This window comes from Chelmon rostratus, chromosome 1 (genome assembly GCF_017976325.1).
Source record: "Chelmon rostratus isolate fCheRos1 chromosome 1, fCheRos1.pri, whole genome shotgun sequence".
Taxonomy (NCBI): Eukaryota; Metazoa; Chordata; class Actinopteri; order Chaetodontiformes; family Chaetodontidae; genus Chelmon; species Chelmon rostratus.
The window spans coordinates 1,742,920-1,766,403 of record NC_055658.1 but is presented as its reverse complement, the minus strand read 5'-3'; the positions used below and the strand labels follow the sequence as shown (position 1 = coordinate 1,766,403).

Genomic DNA, 23,484 nt, shown 5'->3' with positions numbered 1-23,484 from the left:
TACCTTAGCTAGAAATGATTTTTCTCTCTCCCTTCAGCTTCTCTCTCTAGTGGTCCCCCTCCGCCACACTGACCTCCTGGTAGTTGATGAATGATCTGCTGAAGTAATTCTTAGGCCACTCCTTAATTCTTAAACATCTGACAAAGCACACATCCAGTAAATCCTGCAGCTCTTTGGAGTATTACGCTGTCAGAACTGAAGTATATTAGCAGAATAAGGCCTGTGAACATGTGCTGGGCTTATCTGCATTCATTGTGGGCGCTTGCCTCGACTTAAACTGACAATAAAATAGGTCAGGAAAACCCAAATGACACAAACAATACTCAAAATGCTCTGAGGATGTAAATCATAGGGTTCAGGCTGTGTAGGATGTTTTCATTATTTATTTCACATCCAGAATGTGAAGGGTTTTAAGGAAAAGTTTTATATTCTTCTTTGCTCCCTATTTTAGTCCATATTATAAAATAATATATCATGCATTCAAAACACTGAGGTTACTTTCACACCTGTAGTTTGTTTCATTTGGTATGGACCAAAGAAAAAATAAATAGTTCACATTGACTTACTATAAACCGACCAAGACTGACAGACAACTCATTCATTTGACAGGAGACAGTACTCTGCTATGCTTTGCTGCACCTTTTGCATTTATTTTACTTTTGTAGAAACAATTCAGATTAAGACTGCAACTGGACCTTAGCAGCAGTAAAACTTAGCAGTGAATGTAGAGTTTAAGCTACAATTAGTCAGTAAATAAATGCTAAAAATAGACCAAGGCCCTCCTTATTAAATGGTCTCAGTTTCAGTTAGCTTTTCAGACCAGTACAAACAGACCAAACCCATCAAAGAAATACTCCTTGAACTGCAGGTTAGGCATGCATGAAAACACCATTTAAAGATTAATGTCTACCCATTTTACAGTGTGCTCCACCGGCTCAACTGATATTACATTTGAATATTTCTCAGTTGAAATGATATACTTTTGGAAATGCCACAGGAGTACGCAGAATGCATTTTTTTTTTTATCACTATCATCTAAAACAGTTTTAAATCTCTCTCGCTCATGCTTCGTCTTTTTGTAAAGTTTAATACAAAGCCAGAGTAAAAATGTACCGTAATACAAAAACAATATATCACAAATACATAAAGACACAGCTACATAAAGACCAACACCCTGATCCATTAGACTGCATTGATCATTCTCTACATTCAATCGAATGACATAAAACAAAAAAGTACATAATTAAATAAAATTAAACTAAATCATAGAGTAACATAAATTCAATTATCGAAATAATTTCAGATTTTTTGTGTGTGAATGTTTTGTTTCAATTGCACGAATCTCACATGCACTGAATCCGATTCTAAGCTGATGGAAATGAAGTGGTGCATTTGGGGGCATTAGAGACAGACTAAGATTCTCTGTATTCAGAGAAAGGACAGGACTGTAGTGACTCACCTATCAAATCAAGTCCTTTAGCACTGAGTCTGAGAAAGCGGCTTTCCACCGGCACCTCCAGCACTGTCTTCACAGCTGCAGGGACACACAGAGTTGGAGAGGTTTAATTTCAACCTACAGTACAGTACAGAGGCAAAACATGTATATGTGTGTTGAACTGATCCACCCTAAATCATCACAACACCAAAATAAACATCTTGGCATATTACACCACCAGCTGATCAGTTGAATATTGTGAAACCATTGGCAGGAACATGTATCACGTTACCTGTGCATCCTTGTAGCTTCCAGTAGCACCTTGAAATTCATTCAACCAATCAACATACCTAATACAGTTTGTATTTCTGTGATCACTTCTTGCAGTCTCTTATTTTCAAGCATTAATCTATAACCGTGACAAGCCTGTGACAGCCATCATATCTGCACATCAACAAAATGCAATTTCTTGAAATGATTATATGTCCAGTCAAAGTCTGAAATCATACAACTACATTTGCAGTTGCTGGTGTTTATGGCTTGTAGTTGGCAGATAATTATCCCTCACAATACTATTCTATGTTGTTATCATAGCTGACAACTCCACAAATATAATGTCGGTATGCAGTCTTGCCAGTTTATTGTGACCTTGAATCTGGTTAGTGCAATGAATTGTGCCAAATTAGATGGTAAGACAAGGAAAAAATGTAAAACACAAGTCAATTTGAGGGGAGATAAATGCTATCTAGGGACCAGAAGCATACAATTTTAATGCAATCTGCACAGTCTAGGCCTTGCGAAAAGACGGGGAAGAAAGTACAACGCACAACATGCTGCCAGTTTTTCCTGTGTTAATGTGAAAACAGAGGAATTACAACACTAAAGATCACAGGTTTCTTTCACAGTGGGTGTGTGTGGGCATGTGTTTGTGTGCTTGTTAATGTCTATCTTTTTGAGAACCATATGTTCTCACAATGACAAAGAAAAACTTTGTGTGAAGATTTTTGGTTTCCACCCTTTGAAAAAATTTTAGACACCACATTCTGTTTCATCATCATGGAGCCAACTAGAAGTGTTACCTTTAGTTAGCACTTCATTATTAGATATGGTCAATCAACTCTTGATTCAGGGGTTTTAGCTAACTATAGACATATATCTAACTTCTCCTTTCTCTCTAAAATCCTTGAGAAAGCAGTCGTCAATCAGTTGTGTAACTCTTTACATAACACAAGTTTCTTTGAGGATTTCCAGTCTGGATTTAGAGTGCATCATAGCACACAGACAGCACTGGTTAAGTAGGTAAGTTTCAAGGTGATAATACGTCAGTATTGAGCTCAGCTCATACAGTTCATTATGCTGTAAATAACCATTAATACAGTGCCAGCTTGGAATAATGAAGTTCTATCTGGAACCTGTTTTGAGTAATCGAGCTCCAAAGTTTTGGATGTGTGGAACACATCACAGTCTTACATCAAACTGAAACACACCCTAAATGTACACAAAATGTACAGTATCAAAGGCAATTCAATTCAATTCAATTCAATTCAATTCATGACTTCATTCAGTGCAGAGGTCAATTTTAGGTAAGAATGTGGTTGACTATATTTAACACATTACTCCAGGGACCGCTACTTTAAGTTTCCTTTGTGTTAAACACAAGCATTACTTAAACATCACTTTGTGTGACATTTCCTCATCTCCTGTCTTCTCTGCGTACTGGCACTGAGCAGTGTGGCGACATGACAGAGGCTGTCAGTGCCGATTGTCTCACAGACAGAACCTTATAGAACATAGTTAGAGTTTGTAGATAAAACCTTTTTGTTATCTTAATAAAAAGTCCAAAGTGCATACAACTTAAACAAACACCTGGCATAATATGAATAAATTGTCACAGAATAAGAAATAATAAGTAAAGTACATAAGTAAATAACAAAATTTTGACTGAAATGTCAGGACTTCATAATTTTAAGGTGAGGACAGGTGAATAAAGTAGCATATCCCCAGATTTACTGAGCTACAGCATATGATCACTTTACTATTTTAGCCATAACTGAGGATTTTTATGAGGTCTCTCTTAACTTTATGTGATTTCACATCAATCTCATTAGCAGGTTTCATTAATTGATTAATTAATTAATTAATTGTTATCGTTAAGGATGTTCTGAAAGGGATCAAACAAACATGATAAATCTACAACCTATTTATTTACATGCACTTAAACTCTATTTGTATCTTACATTCAGACAGATGGATTATCTACAGGATCACCTCTCAGGCCAGTTCTCTAATTATAACTGAGCTGCAACAGACCATAATTGCTATGCAGCAAAATCATGCTCTTCAGATTTTAAGAAGATTGAGATTTTTTTCCCATTTTTTATCCAAGATTATTATTTCATACGTGTCATATTAAGGCTTTTTGATGTTTGTCTATGGTGCAATATTGCAACTGCCAACTGCAAAGTTTGTGGAAGAGAAAATAAAGAGAAAACTTCAAGGCGGGATTATTGCAATTCCTTATTAGGGTTTATTAAGGCTGCTCCAATGAATCTCCAAAGACTCAAGGTGATTCAGGACGCTGCACCATGTATACTGACAGGAACTAGGACAAGAGATCATATTTCTCCCATTAGTTTCTTTGTACTGTCTCCCTGTAATATTAAGAACAGAATTTAAAACCCTTCCTCTCAGCCACCAAAAGCAGAATGGGAGCCAGAACCTTAATCTATCAAGCTCCTTTGTGCGACCAGCTCCCAGTTTGGGTTTAGGAGGCATACGCCCTCTCCACATTTAAAAGAAGACTTTTGTCTTTGATGAAGCTCATAGCTAACTATGCTGCTGTAGGCTGAGAGTGACAGGATTTCCGTGGTGCACTGAGCTCCTCTCTCCTTCTCTCCATTGGTACACATTCTTATCCCATTAATGATTGTTACTAACTCCACATCTTCTCTCTCCTGTAGTTTTGTGCTTTCTCATCTCCCTCCTCCTGACACTTGTGCAGGTATTTCTGCCTCTGGATCTGTAGAGTCATCAGCCACTGGACTTCAGTCGTGTTTTCACTGGACTTTTACTCTGGGCTTTGGTCCTGAATCCATTTTGAATCCATGGAATGGTGTTATCCTAAACGTAAAAAACGAAAAGGTAGGTTTGATGCTGTGACTGGGCTACTTTGTGTCAAATCTGGCAACACTGGTCAGTGCCAATCCATCCATCCCATATAGTGACTAAATTAACATGACCACATTCTGGTAGATGGCAGAAGTGATTCAATGTTTTTTAACTTGTGCACACAAATTATTAATTTGTAATTAGGCTAGCTGTAGGCTCGCAGCTGTGTTTGAATGTTGGGGTGTTTTCAGGCTATCACATTCATTGCATGTCTCCCTCAACACTCTTGTTTTATACAGCTGTGATGCTTCAGCAACACTAGCCAGTGGCTAGCAAATAGTTGCACATATTTACCACTGTGTGGCTGTGTTTTTGCACATGAACATAATATATAGATATAATTTAGATTTTGCCCATGATCTCTGGGGCACCCCAGTGGCCTAAGGGTTAAGGGACCATTAACCAAAATGTCCCACGTTCCATCGTAGTCATTGACTATCACTGTCAAATAAAGGAATAAAAAGCCCAGAAAACCTTCTTTCACATCATTTGAATTGCATGACATTGGATTATTTCGTGTGTTGCCATCTGTCCAGTGTTGAGTTTCCTCATGAAAGAAAAAGGTCAAATTCTACTTACAGAAAAGTTGAGTGATGTTCCAATTTACCAAATGGGCCCTGCAAGGAGATTGTTCACATTCTTCTGCTTTTTCCGACACTATTTGTTCAGTCATATGGGTGTGAGTGCTACCACAGATATCACCACCACCAGCTATCATCACAAAATAATATAGGTAACACGTCGACATGATGAGGAAATGGTGATACTAGTCCTGTAAAAAGGCTTCCATTGGCTGTAATTCTAAAAGATTAGAAATTATTTTACAGTTCAAGGTAAAATGTACATATTTCCCCATAGGGGCAGCCCCATTCATCCCCTCATCTGGTCAAGGTTTGCACTTCATATCTGTATTCATGGTCAACAGAGGTTTTCCCAGGTTTTCATTTAAAACTTTGGATTACATTTACAGATTTCACCACCACAATACTCGACAGATGTACTGTACATGGTAAGGCTTTAATTATACAGCATTCCCCACAAAGAGTGTGTTTGGATTTTTTCATTTATTTTGTGATAAAGAGTGAAGGTCCACCTCCTGCCATTACTGAATGTGAGACAATACTGTGCAGACGTTGAATTTTCATTATTTCATTCATTGCGATAGGGAGCAATGGTCAGAGTGAGCAGAAGGTTTGCTGTGAAGATGGCTTTACTAGATGTTTACGGAAAAGAAGGAGACACCTCTCTCCAACTTGCCTAATGTTGTCTTCACTCTAAACAATCATCAGAAACTTGTAGGAGAAAACCCAAACAGCACTTGCTGACCGCTGACAGTTCTTGCTACCCCATGTGATATCTGTGCATAGCCTGCCATATCTGTCTCCAGAGCCCAAATGTATGGGCACATTTTTGAGGAATGAACGTCAACTACAGCATAGTCCAAGGCACATCTTCAGCAGCTCCATCCCTATGCTGTAACCCTTTGACGCACCATCAGTGTTGTTTGGGTTTGGGCTATATGGGACATGTTCAAATAAATCAGAACAAATGTTGTCTTACTGTCCATTTGTTCAAGCTGGAAAAAGTAGACGCCATCATTTTCATCTTGTACTGCCTAAATGTGAAAAACAAATCGTGCTTATATGTGTATAACTTGTCTTATATTTTGTCTTTCCATTGTATGAGAGAGAGCACAGCCTTTATACTGAAATCCCTTACACAAAGCAAAATGTCCCCTTCGTTTTATTCGTAGCCAGTGTTAAGGCCTCATACTGTTTTTGAGAGCACTGACTGAAGAAGACCACCCCACTACAGTCACAACCATCCCTGAAGGTATCTGCTTTACAAGTGCACAGCAGCACTGATTTCAACTCTGTTCACCTAAATAACATCCACATGCATGTTGTTCTGTCCGTGAGGGTCACTAGCAGTCATGAGACTCTCTTAAGGTCACAGCTTATGCAAACAGCAAAGAGCTAAACTATTTAAAATATTTACTTCTGTTTGTAAGCCTGTAAAAATACCTCTTGACTTTTCACACTCGAAGTGTTTCTCCCTCTGTGGCTAAGAAAGGAGGTGTAGTAATGAGGCAAGAGCTTCATAGATAAACGTAGTATTAATTCTACATTTTATGAAAGTTGCTTTTCCTTCTGGCAACAAATGAGCAATGAGCTCAAACAACATACATAAGCCACTCTGGCTGACATTCACAGGAGTTTGCCCCCAAGCTGCATCTTTTTTTTTTTTTTTTTTTTGGTGTAAAAGTGACCTTCGAAATGAATAAGGGAAATGCAACAGAAACAGTTATGAGCTACTTTTACATGAGTCTGCTGGACTTTAAAAAATCATTTTACAAATGCAATGACAGACAAATAGTAGAGCCATGAATAATAGATGCTGAGGAACAAAGGTGACACTCTGTGTCTGTAAATATAAATGAACTCATTAACCAAGGTAAGCTTAAATGGTCATTGATTTACTGTATCACCTCTCCTCTTTCGGAACATTAAAGCTAAGGGTGAGCTGGAGAGGACGTGAGAGACTGAAACTTTGAACTGAACAGAATTGTATAAATGATGTCTGGACAGAGGAAACAGTGACACTCGTTGAACCCTTACATACGGGGTCACATTCAGGACATTGACAGCAGTAAAAATACCCTAAACGTCATTCTTTTAGCCTGAAATTCGATATTTTTTCCTAAAGTGACCCAAAATACACAAAAACCTAAATATTTTAAAATTTTATACTTTTATACAGGTGCTACACATTTTTGAACAGTGAGGCAGTTTCAGGTCAAATGTGACCCAAATCTATTGAGATGGATTTTAGATCTACCAGTGTGGTCAAATCAAGGAAAATTGTGGTTTGAGGGAATCTTGAAACTGTGAAATAGTGAAACAGCATAGGAGTGTATGGTGCACAAAGGGAACAGAAGTCATCCAGAGGTCAAAGGGTGCCTTGACACAGACACAAGATCTGCACCTGCAAGCACAAGCACCTGCAATGTAATAAAATAATCTACAGAGTAACAAACTTCATTTCTTTTTAGTTCCAGATGGCATTTCCTCAGTAAATGTACCTGAGCTGCCATTTCAGTGACTGAAATCATGGCAGCAAGACTTTGTGTACCACAGGCCCTTGACCTGATCATCCAAGATGAGCAGGTTGGCAGTGATTTGGAGGAGGATGTGTCAGAGCAGGAAGACAACATGGAAGAAAACTCTGATTAAAGCCCTTCTGACGGAGAGGAGCAGGCAGCAAGGCAGACATTTATGTCAAGAAACAGTGCAATCTGTTTCTTCGGTCTTCATTTCCACATCAAGTTGCAGGCAGGATGGCAGCGGAAAATGTCATTCGAATGACTCCAGACTAACCATCTCCCATGCATCTGACAATATGTCAACATTCCAGCTCTTCCTCAAGACAAGAAGCACACAAGAAGCCAACACAAGGGGACAGAAGAGAGGGAGATGCAACTTCTGCCCACAAAGAAGGACTGCAAAACAGGAACAACCTGCTGCAAATGTGGGAAACACATGTACAAGTTCCACACGTAGAGTTTCCTGCAACTGCTTTGAATGCAGAGACTAGTTTATGTTGAGCATTTTACTATGTAATGTTTGTGTTCTAAGTGGATAAATGTCCAATTAAAATTGGCAATTATGATTTCTTATGATAAAGCAATGAGGACAGCATTTAATGGCTGCAACAAGGTTATATTAAAAATTCCAACAGTTACAGTATGTTCATGCCCAATCAAATTCAGCCAAATAAATTTAAATCATTATGGCTTTTCTGTTTGTATGTCTTATGTAAAAAAGGACATGATGCTGCGTAATGGTAGATTTTTGTAAAGCTTTAAATATACACTCTCCCTGTCCTCTGAAACATTTATTAAGGATTAATCATACATTTATTAATGACATTTAGGCATTCTAAATAGACCAGTAGTTTAAAATTTGATATAGACTCTTATTATAAGGGAATTCTTGGTCCGGGTCAAAATTTTCCCTGACCACAATGTGAAGGCATAAAATATGAACACAATGTAAGGGTTAAATATATTCACAGCCATAGATATTACTGTTTTGACTAACACAAGCTGACTGCAATCTAGTTCCATAATATTTAATAGAAGGCAGACATCTGTGCAGCCAATATATCCAATATATATTGATTTTGTGAACTGCCCCTTTTAAAAAAGAAGCTCGTTATGCCAGCATCATGTGAACTTTTTGTGCCATGAATTGTTGTTTCCTCTAGTGCCACCATGAGGTTGACATTTTAGTTCTTTTAGTGAAATGTGTCCACAACTTTTATACTGAATTCTGTGAAACACAAACAAGTCTTGGACTGCCACTACATTTTGTACGGACAGCCATGCCTCCCACTTTATGTAAGGTTAGGGTTAGGCAAGTAGTTGTTTTGGTTATGGTTAGTGGTAAGTCTCTGGGAAATGTATGTTGCAGAAAGAAATGAAAGGTAACATCGTAACCCTCTTTCTCTGTGAAGAAGAACTGGTTAAAACACGGTGGGGAGTGGCTGAAACACCCCATGAGCCCACCTACTGCAGGTTATCAAACACAAATCCATTTCTTGCTGTTAATGGGGACAGTTGCTGCTGTCAAGATGGCGTGGCCAACATACAAAACAACGACCAATACTCCCATGTGCTCACTCATGTCTCATGTCCAGCCATTAAAACTATATAGCACAGCGATGCTGGCTGCTACTATTGCAACATCTAGCGTAAACACCTTTCTCCCAGCCCACCTGGATAACCCACCAAAAGACACTAACAATGGCTATTTACAGGAACATAGACTTTACAGATAAAGGTGTCTTTCCTCAAAAGTCAGCAGCCCAAGTCACCAGCCTCACAGTGCATACTACCAGCCATTGCCTCAGTGAGGAAGACTACAAACACACAGAGTCTGGTCAATATGATTTCACCACTCCCTGGAAGGAGTTCCTACACAGGTTTGAGAGCTGTGCTGAAGCTAACTACTGGTCAGAAAAGATGATGGCTGCCAGATTTCTGTCTGGTAGGGACAGCTGGGTCAATGATCCACAGAACTCCTCAACCCTCCAGTTGGGGCCACAGCTGCCTGGTGGAGAAGATGGAGACTGTGTATGTCTTCACAGCAGGCAGCTGCAGGGGCTATTGAATTGAGACAACAGTTCCGCAAACTGGGTGAGGCTCATTGTGGATTAACAGATGATAAGGTAACCCATCAGAAAAAAAAACTTTCTAGAACAGTTGCAAACATTGCAGCACTGCAAACGTTCTTACATGTAGGTTTGATTTGTACTCGTAGACATGATTCGTAGCTGTAAACTTGGGATTCACGTATACAACTTCATACTGCAACATCTTTTTGCAAATTGTGTTTAGGCCCTCACACACTGGACATTATTTGTGAAGATAATTTTTTCATGTACAGCTGCAGAGTTAAATTTAGTGAAATCCATTTGTTCAGATATTTTTACACATTCAGTCATTTCAATTCATTTTTTTACACATTCATCCACTTGAATACATTCAAACTAAATGTTTTCACACATTCAGATATTGTGATACACAGCTACAGCGTCTGCTGATGTATGCATAGATTAGTAGATATGAACAGTGTCAAAAGTATCGAACATTTTCCTGTAACTTTAAGCCTTCACCCCAGGAGCCTCTGCACTCTTGCAGAACTGCAGCCTGCGTAACAGCTGAACAGCCCCCCTCTCTGATTATAGTGAAGCAGCCCGTCCTCTGCCAACTTCTCTAAAGGTCCTGGCAGGAAGTAACATGTCATCACAGCCTCACTGACTTCTTGGGGAGCTCCTTTTTTATTATCAAGGCAGAGAAGGTGGCTTGGATTGAATTACTCCTCCTAGATTTACAGGCTCTCCTAAGGTCCAGGCATGGTACTGCACCTCCCCACTGCTACAAAAGCTCCAGTGCGTCTCCACTTTCTCACTTCTGAGGACTTTGTTTAGATTTTGGAGCAAGGGAGGAGGATTCTTGGAGGAGGAAACATAACTTAAGTGCAACTGGCAGTCGCAGACGAACCCGATGCTTCAGACCAGAGTTCTCCAACAACAATACAGAAACTCTTTCCACTGTGTAGGGCCTCAGCCTATCCACATTACTCAAGTGGTACAAAGACAGCCTTGTAGTAGCCATTAGGAAACACTGGCGATGGTACTGGGAGATGTGATATTAGGCTTTGGGTGCTTTACATGACACTAAAGATCTTTGGGTTTTTTTTTTCCAATTTGGCAAAATAGCATTGTATTTCAGCAAAGTTCATGTTCTTTTATGTCTGCTTGTGTTACATTTGAGAAGTCTGATGCTTGTGAAAAAAAACAACAACTAAATAATCTTATTCCATGTGTATCAGTTATTCCCAGAGCTTTTATCCGCACCCAGCAGCCAAATGAAAAAGATAGTAAATGGATCTTGAGAAATGTTTTCATTTTTTCAAAGGTTAAGAACAAACTTATTATTTGCACAAAGAGCTTTTACAATATGTCTTCAAAATTGCAATTTATGCTTGGATTAAGCCCCCCTTTAAAAAAAAAAAAATATTTACACTGAAAAATTTAATCTAAAAACTTTTTCTATACTATTTTTATTTGATGGATGTGAAGGCATTTTAGACTTGGTGCTACTGACTCAACCATTACTTGATACTAGACTGGCAAAGATCAGTTAAAACCATACAAAATGTGGTCTTGAATATTTGCATTTGTCCATCAAATGTACAAATGCAAATTTTAGAAAGAACAGACATGCATTTCTTGGAGGTTGGTTATTCAATCCTGTGATCATGTTTGCGGCAGAGATTCTGTCATTTGATTAATTTGGCTGGATGGAATGGAAGCAGAGTAAAGATTTCAGCTACAACATCTACTACTTCAAAGGTACATGGATGAGAGGAAAAACATGATCCTGGTCAAAAGGACCAGGTATCAGGATGACCTTCATGAAGGCCACATGCATAAAAAAGATGCTCTGACAGTAAAACTGGTCTTTATACTTCAATTGCTGCTGGACTTTTAACCCTTTAGATCAGGCATCTCAAACCGGTTCCATAAAGGGCTGCGTGGCTGCAAGTTTTCATTCCAACCAAGGAGGAGCACACCAGGCTGGAATCAATTAATCAGCTGATCTCAGTCTTCAGCTGATAACTTAGTGATCCCTTGATGTTGATTGGTTGGCCTGATGTGCTCCTCCTGGGTTGGAATGAAAACCTGCAGCCACGCGGCCCTTTATGGAACCGGTTTGAGATGCCTGCTTTAGATCAAAGTAATGGAGCACAATTTCCACATTTCCTGTGCCAAACTTTTATCCTCAGGTGCAATTCCCAATATTTTCCTAAATCAAACATGTCTTACATAGAGGTAAGATCGGGCCCAAAAAATCCAGCCTGACCCGACCCAGGCCCGCGAGTATTAAAGCCCGACCCAGCCCGAGCCCGACCAATTAACGTGATTTGCAGGCCCGAGCCCGAAGCAAACCCGAAATTTCATATTTTATTTGTGAGGACTCGGGAGGAGGAGGGGTGATTTATGATAACAAATTAAAGCCTGTCTTTTGTAACGAAATCTAAGTTAAACAAGACTGTATAAACATTTACATCTTTTATATTTCTGTGTCTGCAGAGGTTACATTAACTGACAATTTTCCATCATTGACAGATTTTTTTAAGAGTTGACCGGAAAAATTTAAGGCCGTCCGTCATTTTGACGGGTTGAAAATTGGGCCATAAACCACAGCAGCAGTACGTCCTTAAGAATTTAGCGCGGCACTTTAAGAGAGAGAGAGGCAGAGAGACAAAGAAGAACAATGACGGATGGATAATAGACAGAGACGCAAGTTTTATCAGCACAAGTTTCTGTAGCATTTTCAACAATCAATTTGAAGCTTTTCCACACCTCACTCTTACCGGTGGGTGTTTGCCTTTTCAGTTCCCCTGTCTTTAGTTTATCCTTCACTTCTTGCTGCTCCATATCGGGGATACCAGCAGGTCAGATGCGGACTTGCGGAGGGGAAGAATTTTAAGAGGAGGACGTTCACATGCGCAGAGCATGCTCTGGCTCTGCGGCTCCTGTTTAGCCTTCTCTGTTTTATCCAAATTATTTATTTTATAACAAGTAGTAGTTTAGTATCATTTTAGTATACATTTTTATAAACATATATTAAAAAAAAAAAAAAAAAGTCAGCGAGAAAGAAGCCTGACCCGATCCGACCTGAACGTAATGATTGACATTTTAGGCCCGACCCGGCCCACCCCTGCTGTTCTCTAAATAGCCCCCACATATTAAAACCCAGAGAAATATTTACATAGTCACTGGCTGTGATTTCTCAAACATAAGGGAATCAAGTCGAATTCATTTCCACTCCCCAACGCATGCCGAAGCAACTTAATTTGAAAGGACACCCTAGTTTGAGAGCCAATAAGTCTGGTATGCATGTATGTATTTGCAGTCAAAATGTACTTAACTAACTTGGCAAAACTTGGAAAAATGTTGCCCTTGAAATATTTGAATAAACTTCCACCCAAGTTGAAATTGCATGTTCATATTTCCAACATTGTAAAGCTGTTCTTTGTGCTGTCAGATCTATCAGACAGGGAGGTTGAAAAGAGAGGGAATGTGTAGTAAAGAAATCTATTCAGTATAGCCAGACGTATACATCTGTGCATTTGCTCTTATATAAATACGTTAATTCAAAGCAAAATGTTGAGATGTACACATAATATTTCAACATTGTCTTCCCGTCTATTGACACAAACACTACATTTGTGTTTATACTCATACTATACACTGGTAGAAAGCTTAGATTGCCAGGAATCGATTGATGCAAACCAAGCAATCCACAGAAAGCTGTTTGCGCCTTTCAGAATGCCTCTGTGCTCGTTTTCCGCTTGTCTTCTGTGTTTTCCCAGTTCCAACTACTACGTCTGCAGAAGGGAAATATCTTCTCTCCATTTACTCTCTGGAGTCTCAGGTTTCAAGCTACACCACGGTCAGGATCTGGCACAACTTGAGGAGCCAATAACAGTCGGAGCTGAACACGCTATGGCACTTCATTGGTTTCCTCCTATCAAGGATTTCAGTCCCATTGTGTTTTCCAGCTAACAGATCCCACATAGTCATCTGCAAGCATCTATTTGCTATTTGCATCAATTTATATTCAGGCAGAAAAAAACCCTTCTATTTCAGTGTGTTCAAACTCCAATTACTCAATGTCAGTAGTAGTGATTTTGACTGACTGACTTTGAGTGTTACCTTTCAAAAGAGACCAAAACCATGGTTCAAGAACAGCTGTCAATTCATTTTGGGTATGTCTTTGTGAAGCATTTTAGGCTAATTTTTAAAGCAAACTAAAGCAAGTAATGAATACTGATCTCCTTTCCATATTTTCCATCTAATCTCTCGTGACAGACCAAATGATCAATGCTGAACAGTTTTGCTGTTCAGATGAAATCTAAGATGAAAAACTAAGATGAAATCTGATTAAAAGTCATTTCCAAACACACATTTTCTGCTGGGTCTTCCTATTATCCAAAGTGTTTTTTGGATTTAACCAACTCCAAGCAAACATGGAAAAAAAATCTCATGAAAAGACCACGATTGGCCAAAACACAATTATCAATTTAATCTCTGGGAATTTAAAAACCTGCGACAACCTACATTGATATGTGAATGGTGTAGCTCCATCTGCTAGTGGGTGGGTTTCTGTAGCCAGATGGCATTTTAATAGTCCAGTCTTGATAAATAAGTGCTGGAGGCAATAAGAGAAGAGCAGGCCAAAGCTCAGATAGCTCTTGAAGGAGTGTGGCCAACTCAGGAAGGACTGACATGCAGCCAAGACAGGTGAGAGCCCCATGTCCCAGCAGACACATATCCAGCTTTGTTGTACTGTCCCTCCCACTGAGCCTGGCTGAGAGAAAGGCTACCAATGATTTCTCTTCAGTTATGAAACCAGCAGAGAGAAGTTAGGCCCGAGCTGAGGGATTCTCTTTAATCTCCTAGAAAGTTCACGGGCTGAGCTGTTTGTAGAGGGCTGGAGGGTGACAGACTAACAACAGTTGGATTTGGAAAGGAGTGTACCTCAGAGTTTTAGGAGTGAAACCAAAGTGAATGAAGACATTCATGTGAGTTAGACACTGAAGGGAAATGCATCACTGGGAAGCTGGGAGTGACATACGTACATTGTTCTGGTGTAAGGTGGGCTACGGCCTGCCCTCGTACCAGCCGGCACGTGGAGCCGTCACCTCCACAGACACCGCAGTTATCCTCCCTGGCACCGCTGGCCAGCTGCCGATCACACCCCACCTCCTGCACACACATCATAAATACACAATCAGAAAGAGATGACCAATGGATGAAGAGACAGAAAGACAAGACAGCTCAATACAAAGTACACTCAGTCTGGACTGATACAGTCAAGCCTCATGGTGAAGGTTAATCATTGATTAATTTATTAGTTGATTGATATAAAAAAAAAACAGTTGTTTTATTTGAAGTTAAATATTTAGTTGAAAAACAACAAATTATTTCAAGTCATGTATCAAATAAAAACACATTGTAAACCAAATTCACCACCTGCATGTTACCATTTTTGGTTCACTACCATGACGTTTGTTACCAACATTCATGTTCCCTCAGGATAAATTGTAACATCTATGGTGATCACTTATCTCTTCATCTTGTGCATTCATTGGGTAAAACGTGTGCTAATTAGCAAATGATAGCAAATGTTAGCATGCTGACATGCTAAATTAAGATGCTGAACATACGGAATAATTAGGGTTTATTACAACATTACTAAAAATTGGTCCAACACACCAAAAAACAGTATAGTTAGTATACATCTTGTAAACAAGCCAGATACTTAGCCAGATTAGCTACCACTGTGTGTGGAGGTGAAAGTGGAAGTTACGGCTGTAATCCCTCATCACACAGGACAACAACCATGGCATGTCAAATTTGTTGTAAAGTTGTAAACTTTAAGGTTGTAATTTTACCATTTGCCTTTGTTTTCTCTTCCAAACACATGCACTTCACCTGCTGGCTTCTTTACAATGTGTGATTGTCTGACTGTCAAGTGTCCTGAGACAACTTCTGTTGTGATTTGGTGCTATATGAATAAAGCTGAAATGAATAAAATTGAATTGTATTACTTTTACTTCCTCCCTCATAGCGCTGTTGTGATGTTCTATGTTGTCACTATTATGGTTAATACATTGTTATTGCAACTGATGGGTGGCTGGAAGAAGCTAAACATCATGTCATATTAACACTGTGAGCATGTTGACATGACAACAACACCATTTTACTCCACAATTGCTAAAACTTTTAGCCATCTGATAATTTGTTTTTCATTACAATGATCACTACAGCCTCACAGAGCTGCTTGCATTGCTGTAGACTCTTGTAGAATCTTGCTTAAACTTGGCACTGCTTGCACTGTAACTCAGCATTTTCTGTTTCTGGTAGTTCTGGTGTTATGCTGAGATTATGTTATGTTTGTTGGTTAGATTCAGGTTTCTGTGCTGAATTTATCTGCCCTTTTGTGATGTAATGACACAACATGAAATATAAAATAAAAATATTTACTCCTCAGTATTGGCTCTAAAATGATGCAGGAAGCCCAAAATATCTATATGAAAGATGACAAACAAACAAAGTGAAATGTGATTACATCTTATGTGAACATCAATATTGTCCCTCATTTGTTCGGTTCTCCTCCCTTTCAGCAAGGATGTAAAATGCTTGTTCCCACCCTGAAGTGTATCCCACAATTCACTGCAATGTAATGTGGCAATGGTGGAATGGTGCTATGGCAAAGACCCCAAACAGTATGCAACTTTTTTATATTGAATCCATCAAATGTATGCTCTCAGTATTTTGTTGTACTTTGTCTTAGAAAAAAAAAAGAAAAAAATCATAAGTTAGACTTTTTCACGCCAAAATATTATTGTACACCTGCTGTGAGTTCAGCGCAGTGGGTACAGTGAATATCTTTCTTTTACAGATTAAGTGTGAGTGAACACAGCAATTCATTTCCAACAGTAACGTTTTGCAAATGAAAGGTGGGTCCCCTGAGTTTGATTTAACTTACCACTCTTCTCATGCTCACACACACAGACACACAGTGTATTATGATATGTAGATATCGCAGGCTCGTCATGCTGAGTTGTGACAGGCCGAAAAAACAAAGTGACATACACAAACACACGTAGGAAGAAAGCATAACACACTGCTGGTCTCTTTCCCTTGTCAGGTATTGTATTTATTCTCTCTTCTCCCTGTTTACAGCTGGATTTCATGCTGCTGTTTGGTGTATTATTAATGCATAGTATACATGATGCTCAAGGAGGGATTGGCCTCATTCCGTCACTGACAAACATCCTGCATCCTACAGCAACCCAGCACCCCTGCCTGCGCTGCTGTCTCCTTGCCGAGTGATGCCATTTCTTCCCTGCCATGCCCAGTGCCCTCTCTGCACGCCGGGGTCGACAGCAGCTGATGTTTGAGAGCACATCCATCATTAGTGCTGTGAAGTACCTGTGTGTGACTGGCCTGATCGCTAGGAGGGTTTTCAGTTCAATGATGCACCAGAAACAGTAAACTGGATCTCCACAGAAATTACTTTTTACTTAGGCAGATTCTGACCAATCATTCAAATTTTCAAACTTGACAACTTGAGGTGTCGAGTGCCAGCTAAATAACCATAACCAAAGTGGAGGGAGGTAACTTTTTCTAGCCTGGTGGAAATGAGTTTGGAGGTTTTTGTTGTTTCACAGTCAGAGGGGAAAACTGTACAACAGTCATAAAAAAATGGTAAGGGTAATCCTAAATATAATCTAAAAATATGTAAAAAAAAATGTATATGTAAGAAATGTGTAGAACAATATACAACAATATAAATCAAAAACAATAATAAACAATATGTAAATGTGAACATGTAAATTATGTGTAATACACAACAATAAATAGTAACAGTCTATACAGAAATACATCTGTTACTCATATTCTTTGTGTAGTGCCCTGCTAATTTTATGTTTACATATTGTGTTGTTAAATATGCAAATTCAGTTCAGTCTTTATACTGTAGTTCTGCTAAGTTACGGTTTGTTTGGGTTAATTTTTTGCAATAAATAAGAAGAAATTTGTATTTTGGTTAAGTATGAAATATCCCACGGGTTTGGGTAGACCTTGAACTTTTCAGGTCCTGTTCGGCGTTGCAGATTGGTTAGTCAGATGGTACCATAGTCAATCAGTGTCAAGTCCAGATAATTTTGGTAACCTATCGGATCAAGGGAAGGGGCGGGACTTTACCCAGAACGCGGGCAGAAGGAATTGAGTGAGGGAGAGAGACGAAGGAGAGAGAGGAGAGGAATGGCGTAAAGTGGAGAGAGGACACTATCTGTGTTTATATTTTTTATATATTTTTTTTATTTTGCTCTGATAGACTGTGAACTGTTTGCCAGTCGACACGCTCTTAATTTAGAGTGACGGACTGTGAGTTGTGGACAGAGCGTTTTGCTGCATAGCGAGCTAGCGGAGCTAGCTTAGCCGTCGCCGCTAGTGGGAGAGACTTCGCCGCATTCTGCGGATTCCTTTTCCCGCACGGACGTCGGAGGAGACTGCCGGAGCGGAGGAGCTTCGGTCGTCTTGCTTCGTGTGTGTAGGGCAGAGGGACCGACTTTTCTCGCTGGTTAGGGAGGCTGTGGAGGCTGCTGTTCATCGCTGCTCATCGCTGCGGACGGAGAAGACAGAGGAGGATTCCCCCTGCGGTAGGAGCTGTTTCCATTCCCTACACGGGGGTACTGTTGTCCTGCATGAGCTCCAACTTTAAAGCGCGCCAACAATCCAAAAATGCTTGCCAAAACAAACTTAACCAAAGAGTGAACTCAGAAAAGACAGACTATTTACTAAACCCCCCCAGGTATTTTATTTTTTATTATCCAATTTACAGGTTTTGCATTTGTGTTTAAATCTTGTTTATACAAACTCTAAACTGAGATTCAGTGTTTGTGTGGTTTTGTCTCCTGTTTATTCAGAAACTGGTCTGTGTATTTGTGTTTACATTAATGTAAGGTTTAAAAAACCAGAGGTATGCCCGTCAGCCTCGAAATATATATCCCAGACAGTGAAAGTCATATTTTTCCCTAGACAATTTCTTTACAATGAGATGTCTCATTCACCTTATGATTATACATTTGAGTTTGAAGACCCTTAATGCTTTATTTAGTGTAATGCAGAGGGTTTCACATTTCACGAGCTGATTGTGGAAGGGCTACATTTGTTTTCTACCTGGTCCTTGTCAAACAGCAATCAGCCTTTCAATACTGAATTCTCCCAATGCACTAACACCAATGTTGATGAATTTAAATATACTATATAGATGCTATATTGAAAATAGGCCTTTTCAGTACCTGCTGTTTCAGCCTGGCACCCACACAGGTTATTCAAATGAGTTTAAATGAGTCAGCCATCTACTGTCTTCCTTAATTTTTATTTGAGCAAATTTGCACATTCACAACATCATTTATTGTATATGTCAATGACATATACATGTTTTTATCTTTGTCAACATGAACATAAAAATGATCAAAAGTGACTTATCAATTGAAAGTGCATTATTGGCAAAGGAAACAGCAAGTCTAGTTCAACACTTAGTGCCTTTTCTCCATTATTTATGGTGGAAATCTTTTTTTTGTGGTGGAAATGTCTTTATTTTTGTAAAAGAAAACACAAAATTCAACACTGCATGCAGGTGTGATTTACTCCTCCTCTTTTGTGTCTTTTGTTTGGGGAAGTAACCTCTTTACATGAGCATGTATCATCTATGAGAATGCTAAACTAATTAGTTTTAATTAATTTCTAAACCAAAGTCTTTCAGCAAGTTCATATTCAAAACTTTATGCACATTCATAACATATCACACATATCTGTGTTTTGGAATGATTATCAGAAATTAGGTATATATGTTTTGAAGCTGACTGAAAACAAGCATTGGTACATTTTGTCTTGTCTGCTAGAGAGACACCTTGTTTAAGCCTCTAATTCATTCTTGAACAAAATACCTGAAGCTGCAAAGTTTGTGTAAGTGTATTGTGTAAGTGTTGTGTAAGATATGGCCACCTGTCCAAGGTCACTCCAAACAAATACAGCGCAGCATATAATCAGAGTAACCGCTAACTGCTGCTCATGATACTCTTCTACTGTTTACCATTAGCTAGTCATGCAGCTATTTGTCTTATTTGCTGAATGGAATCTGGATCGAGAGCTCGAAGCACCAGGAGGGTGTTGGTGCTTACGCAGCGGGAAACAAAACCAGGCTGAACAACCTTCTTTTGTGGTACCAAGCACCACGTAGAGCCAGAATATTTTTACATTTAACTTGGTCAGTTTATACATTTAGGTGTTGTGACTGGCTCAGACAAAGATTCACTCACCGCTGTAGTCGGTTTGTTGGTGGTGTTGTGTGTTATTGCTCTGGCACAGACCCAAAAACGTAACTTTCCGTCCACTGGTTTTACAGCGGTAACCTGCATGTGGTGATTCTGATGTGAATGAGTGTTCGGGTTAATACATTATGGAACTCAAACTCACTGTGCATGACACCTTAAGCTGAAGTACATTTGATCAGTGTGTAATACTAAGCATTTTGAAATCTAAAGAGTTTGTACAACTGTGATTCCAAATTAGGTGGGAATGATAGCAGATAATTAAGTACAGGCATTTGTTTGCATAACTGTGATTTTTTTTTTTTTTTTTTTCTTTCTATTGGTTTTTAGCTGCATAAATTGGTCGGTCATAAAATTTTTATCACCATTAGTCACTTAGACCATAAATGATGGGAAAATAGGGTTTGAAAAATATTTCCTTTTAACAGACTTGATTTCTGTCATAATAATTCTTGTAATATAAATCTTATTATACATATCTTATCTGGTCTCAATCCTCATTCTTCCTGACCAGGCCCAAGGTGACCCTGAGGCATGACTAGGCTGAGCTGAAGACCAAGCAGGCAGAGGTGAAAAAGATGTAACCTCTTCAAGAAGTGGCGACCAGAAGGATCAGGACTCTCTGCATGCTGCAGGAGCAGATGTGACAAACAGAATACAACACTATGAGTGAGTGAGAAAAGTTGGGGCAATGTGGGCACTGCAAGGTCTGAAATATGGCCATAAAAATACATTTTCCTGTACTGAATTCTCTGTCATCGCTGGTTATTGGTCTGGAAGGTGCCTCTTTTTTCCAGAGAGTGTCCTTTGATCATCTTCAAGCTTTGAGTTATTTAGAGGTGTTTGTTTTTGTGCATATGCTTCAGGGATAGTAGTATTGCAGGTTATACACAGCAAGTTGCATACGTGTAATCGAGACTTGAACAACACTTTAATTAAAAGCCCAATTGTGTCAAATGAAAAGAAACGCATAGTCTATCCAATGTTGAAAAGTAAGACGTTGAGACAAAGTTTTCTATATTTATACAGAATAATATAAAGTTGTACCACATAGCCTAAATATCTTTATGTGATCTACTTACATAAGTAGTTATGTAATGAATTATTATCTAAGCATTTGAGGATGATGAGAACAGCTGATATCTCAATAGACAGGCTCAGCCAATGGCAGCAGAGAAATTATGAGTGAGCATGTGTGAGAGGAGTGAATGCAGGATGGTATGAGATCTACAGGCCTCACATGCACAACAGTAGCTTTCCTGACTGAACTCCCACAAGGGCTACATTTGTATTGGCTGTTTCTGTTGAGTAGTAAGAACCCTTAAAAATCATTTCAGGGAGCACCTTGTTCATTATTCAAACTAAGTATTATGAATTACTACACCTTTGACACCCCCATGGAGTTAACTGGAAGAACAGTAATATCAATGACAATAACTTATGCTGCTCACAATTCAGAATAGGCCTGGGAAATGGGAAACTCTGCTTTTTAGAGAAAATCCAAGAAAGAAATAATTCTGTTAGAGACTGAGCCTGAGTGTAATTCTGAGGATTAGAAGCATGTAATACTGTGCAGCATTTCAAGTGTGTGCCACAGTGCTACAAAATGTCAGATTACGGCATCTAAGAAAAATCAAGGTCTGGAAAATGTACCACACGTTTTATTCCAATTTCAGGGGATATTATGTTACACAGAAATGTCCAACTGATCTAAAAATAGCTTTAACGCTGCTAAAAAAAAACAGCATAGGCCATCATTTCCATCTATGCTGGTCTATGCTGGTCTATGCTGGATTGATGCTGGTTTAGCTGGTGAGCCAACATAGCTATGCGGGTGGACCAGCATGGTGTTGCTAATCATGCTGGGAGGATGAGCATCATTAGCAACACTACCAGCATGCTGGTCTACCATTACCACAAGTATAGTATAGTTGCATGCTGGTCTTTCTCGAGAAACTGGTTATAAAAGTGACTGACATTTAATGAAGGCTAGCTGTCTTTCTGCAATAAAGTAACCTTACCTCTCACTCTGCATTTTATAGCTGTAAAAGTATAGCCTTCACAGGAAGTCTACAAAGTCAACACTATGCAGCAGAATAACAATAAGTGTTTCTATTCAAATGATGGTCTTGAAATAGACCACTGGTTGCTACTATTTGATACACTTGGCAGAATGTGAATTAAATGGCTCATATTTGTTGACGATCAAATAAAGTACAGTACAACAATAGCCAACCTGTTATTTTATGACAAAAAACAACATAAAACATTGTGATCTCTAACATTTTTTTATCTGACAGTGTAACATATTCATATGAGGTAGAAGAATCAAATGCAGACTGTTGTTTTGTCCATTGTCTGGCATACACTGGCATGGGTAACATACACACATCCTACAAGTAATAAGCAAAAACAGTACATTGGATAAAGAAAATCAGTTCATATGTACAAGATATAAAATATAAAGTGCTCTAAAATTAACATCCTGGACAATGGTGGGGTGTGGGGGTTGGGGGCAACAACTCTCTCAAGTCACATCTTGGCTCATGTGACGTTAAGGACCTGCATGACTAGGTCAACCCTAAGGACCACCTCCAAGGTGTTTTGTCTCCACCTAGACTTAAAATACCTCTCTTTAAGTCTGCAAAGGATGTATCAGCAACTGCCAGAGAGAGTGTTGGAATGATGCAGAAGGAATCATTTACTGCCACAAACACAAGAGCTCAGGTGAAGAAAGAGCCACCAGATCGGGAGCCTTGGAGGCCACCTGCTGGTGCTGCTGTCCAAAACCTTGTGGATGAAGGACAGTTCAGCAACCTGACTCACCTGGTTAAGACGGTCGCCCAGGTTTGGAGGGCAGCAAAATACTTTGCAGGTCAAGAGAGGATCTTGGGAATTCCAAAGTGGGAGGCAGCTCCATCAGCCAGGGTCATCACTGTAACAGAGCGCCAAGATGCTTTAAGAGACCCTTTTTTTGGCTGCACGAGAGGGCGTGACCTTTCCAACCACCTGTATCCTTGAGGTGAGACCTGCAACATCTGCATCCAAGCATCCTGCATCCAAGCATCCTGTCGCCAGGGACCTCCAGTCCACAATCCTGCTGCCAGTGGAGGAGCAGGCAGGAAGCCCAGCAGGGAATCTCTGACCACAGGTTCACTGTTTGTGATCTTTCCAGCGGTTTCCGTGGGAAGATCGAGTGAGAGGTGTTGAGCTGAACTGCAGGCCGCACCCCCTCTGCCTGAGTGCATCAGGTCTGGGTGTGTCTCCAGCCTGAAAGCGGCAGAGTGAGTGCACCAAGTGGAGGTGATCAGCAATCAGGAGGGTTTGGAGTCACTCAGAGCAGTGAGGAGCGAGCAGTGCAGAGGAATGGTGGCAGAGTGTGGATGCTGGAAAAGGGAG

The 23,484-nt window shown here is 39.6% G+C and overlaps 1 protein-coding gene across 1 annotated transcript in view; it reads right to left on the bottom strand.

Moving 5' to 3' along the window:
• adamtsl3 (ADAMTS-like 3) overlaps positions 1-23,484 on the bottom strand; it is a 240,538-nt gene that overhangs the window by 66,360 nt on the left and 150,694 nt on the right. The window contains exons 9-10 of the mRNA XM_041939250.1: positions 14,818-14,944; positions 1,460-1,534 (exon numbers count right to left, since the gene is read on the bottom strand). Coding sequence (XP_041795184.1) covers positions 1,460-1,534; positions 14,818-14,944 — 202 coding nt within the window. The remainder of the gene's footprint in view (positions 1-1,459; positions 1,535-14,817; positions 14,945-23,484) is intronic.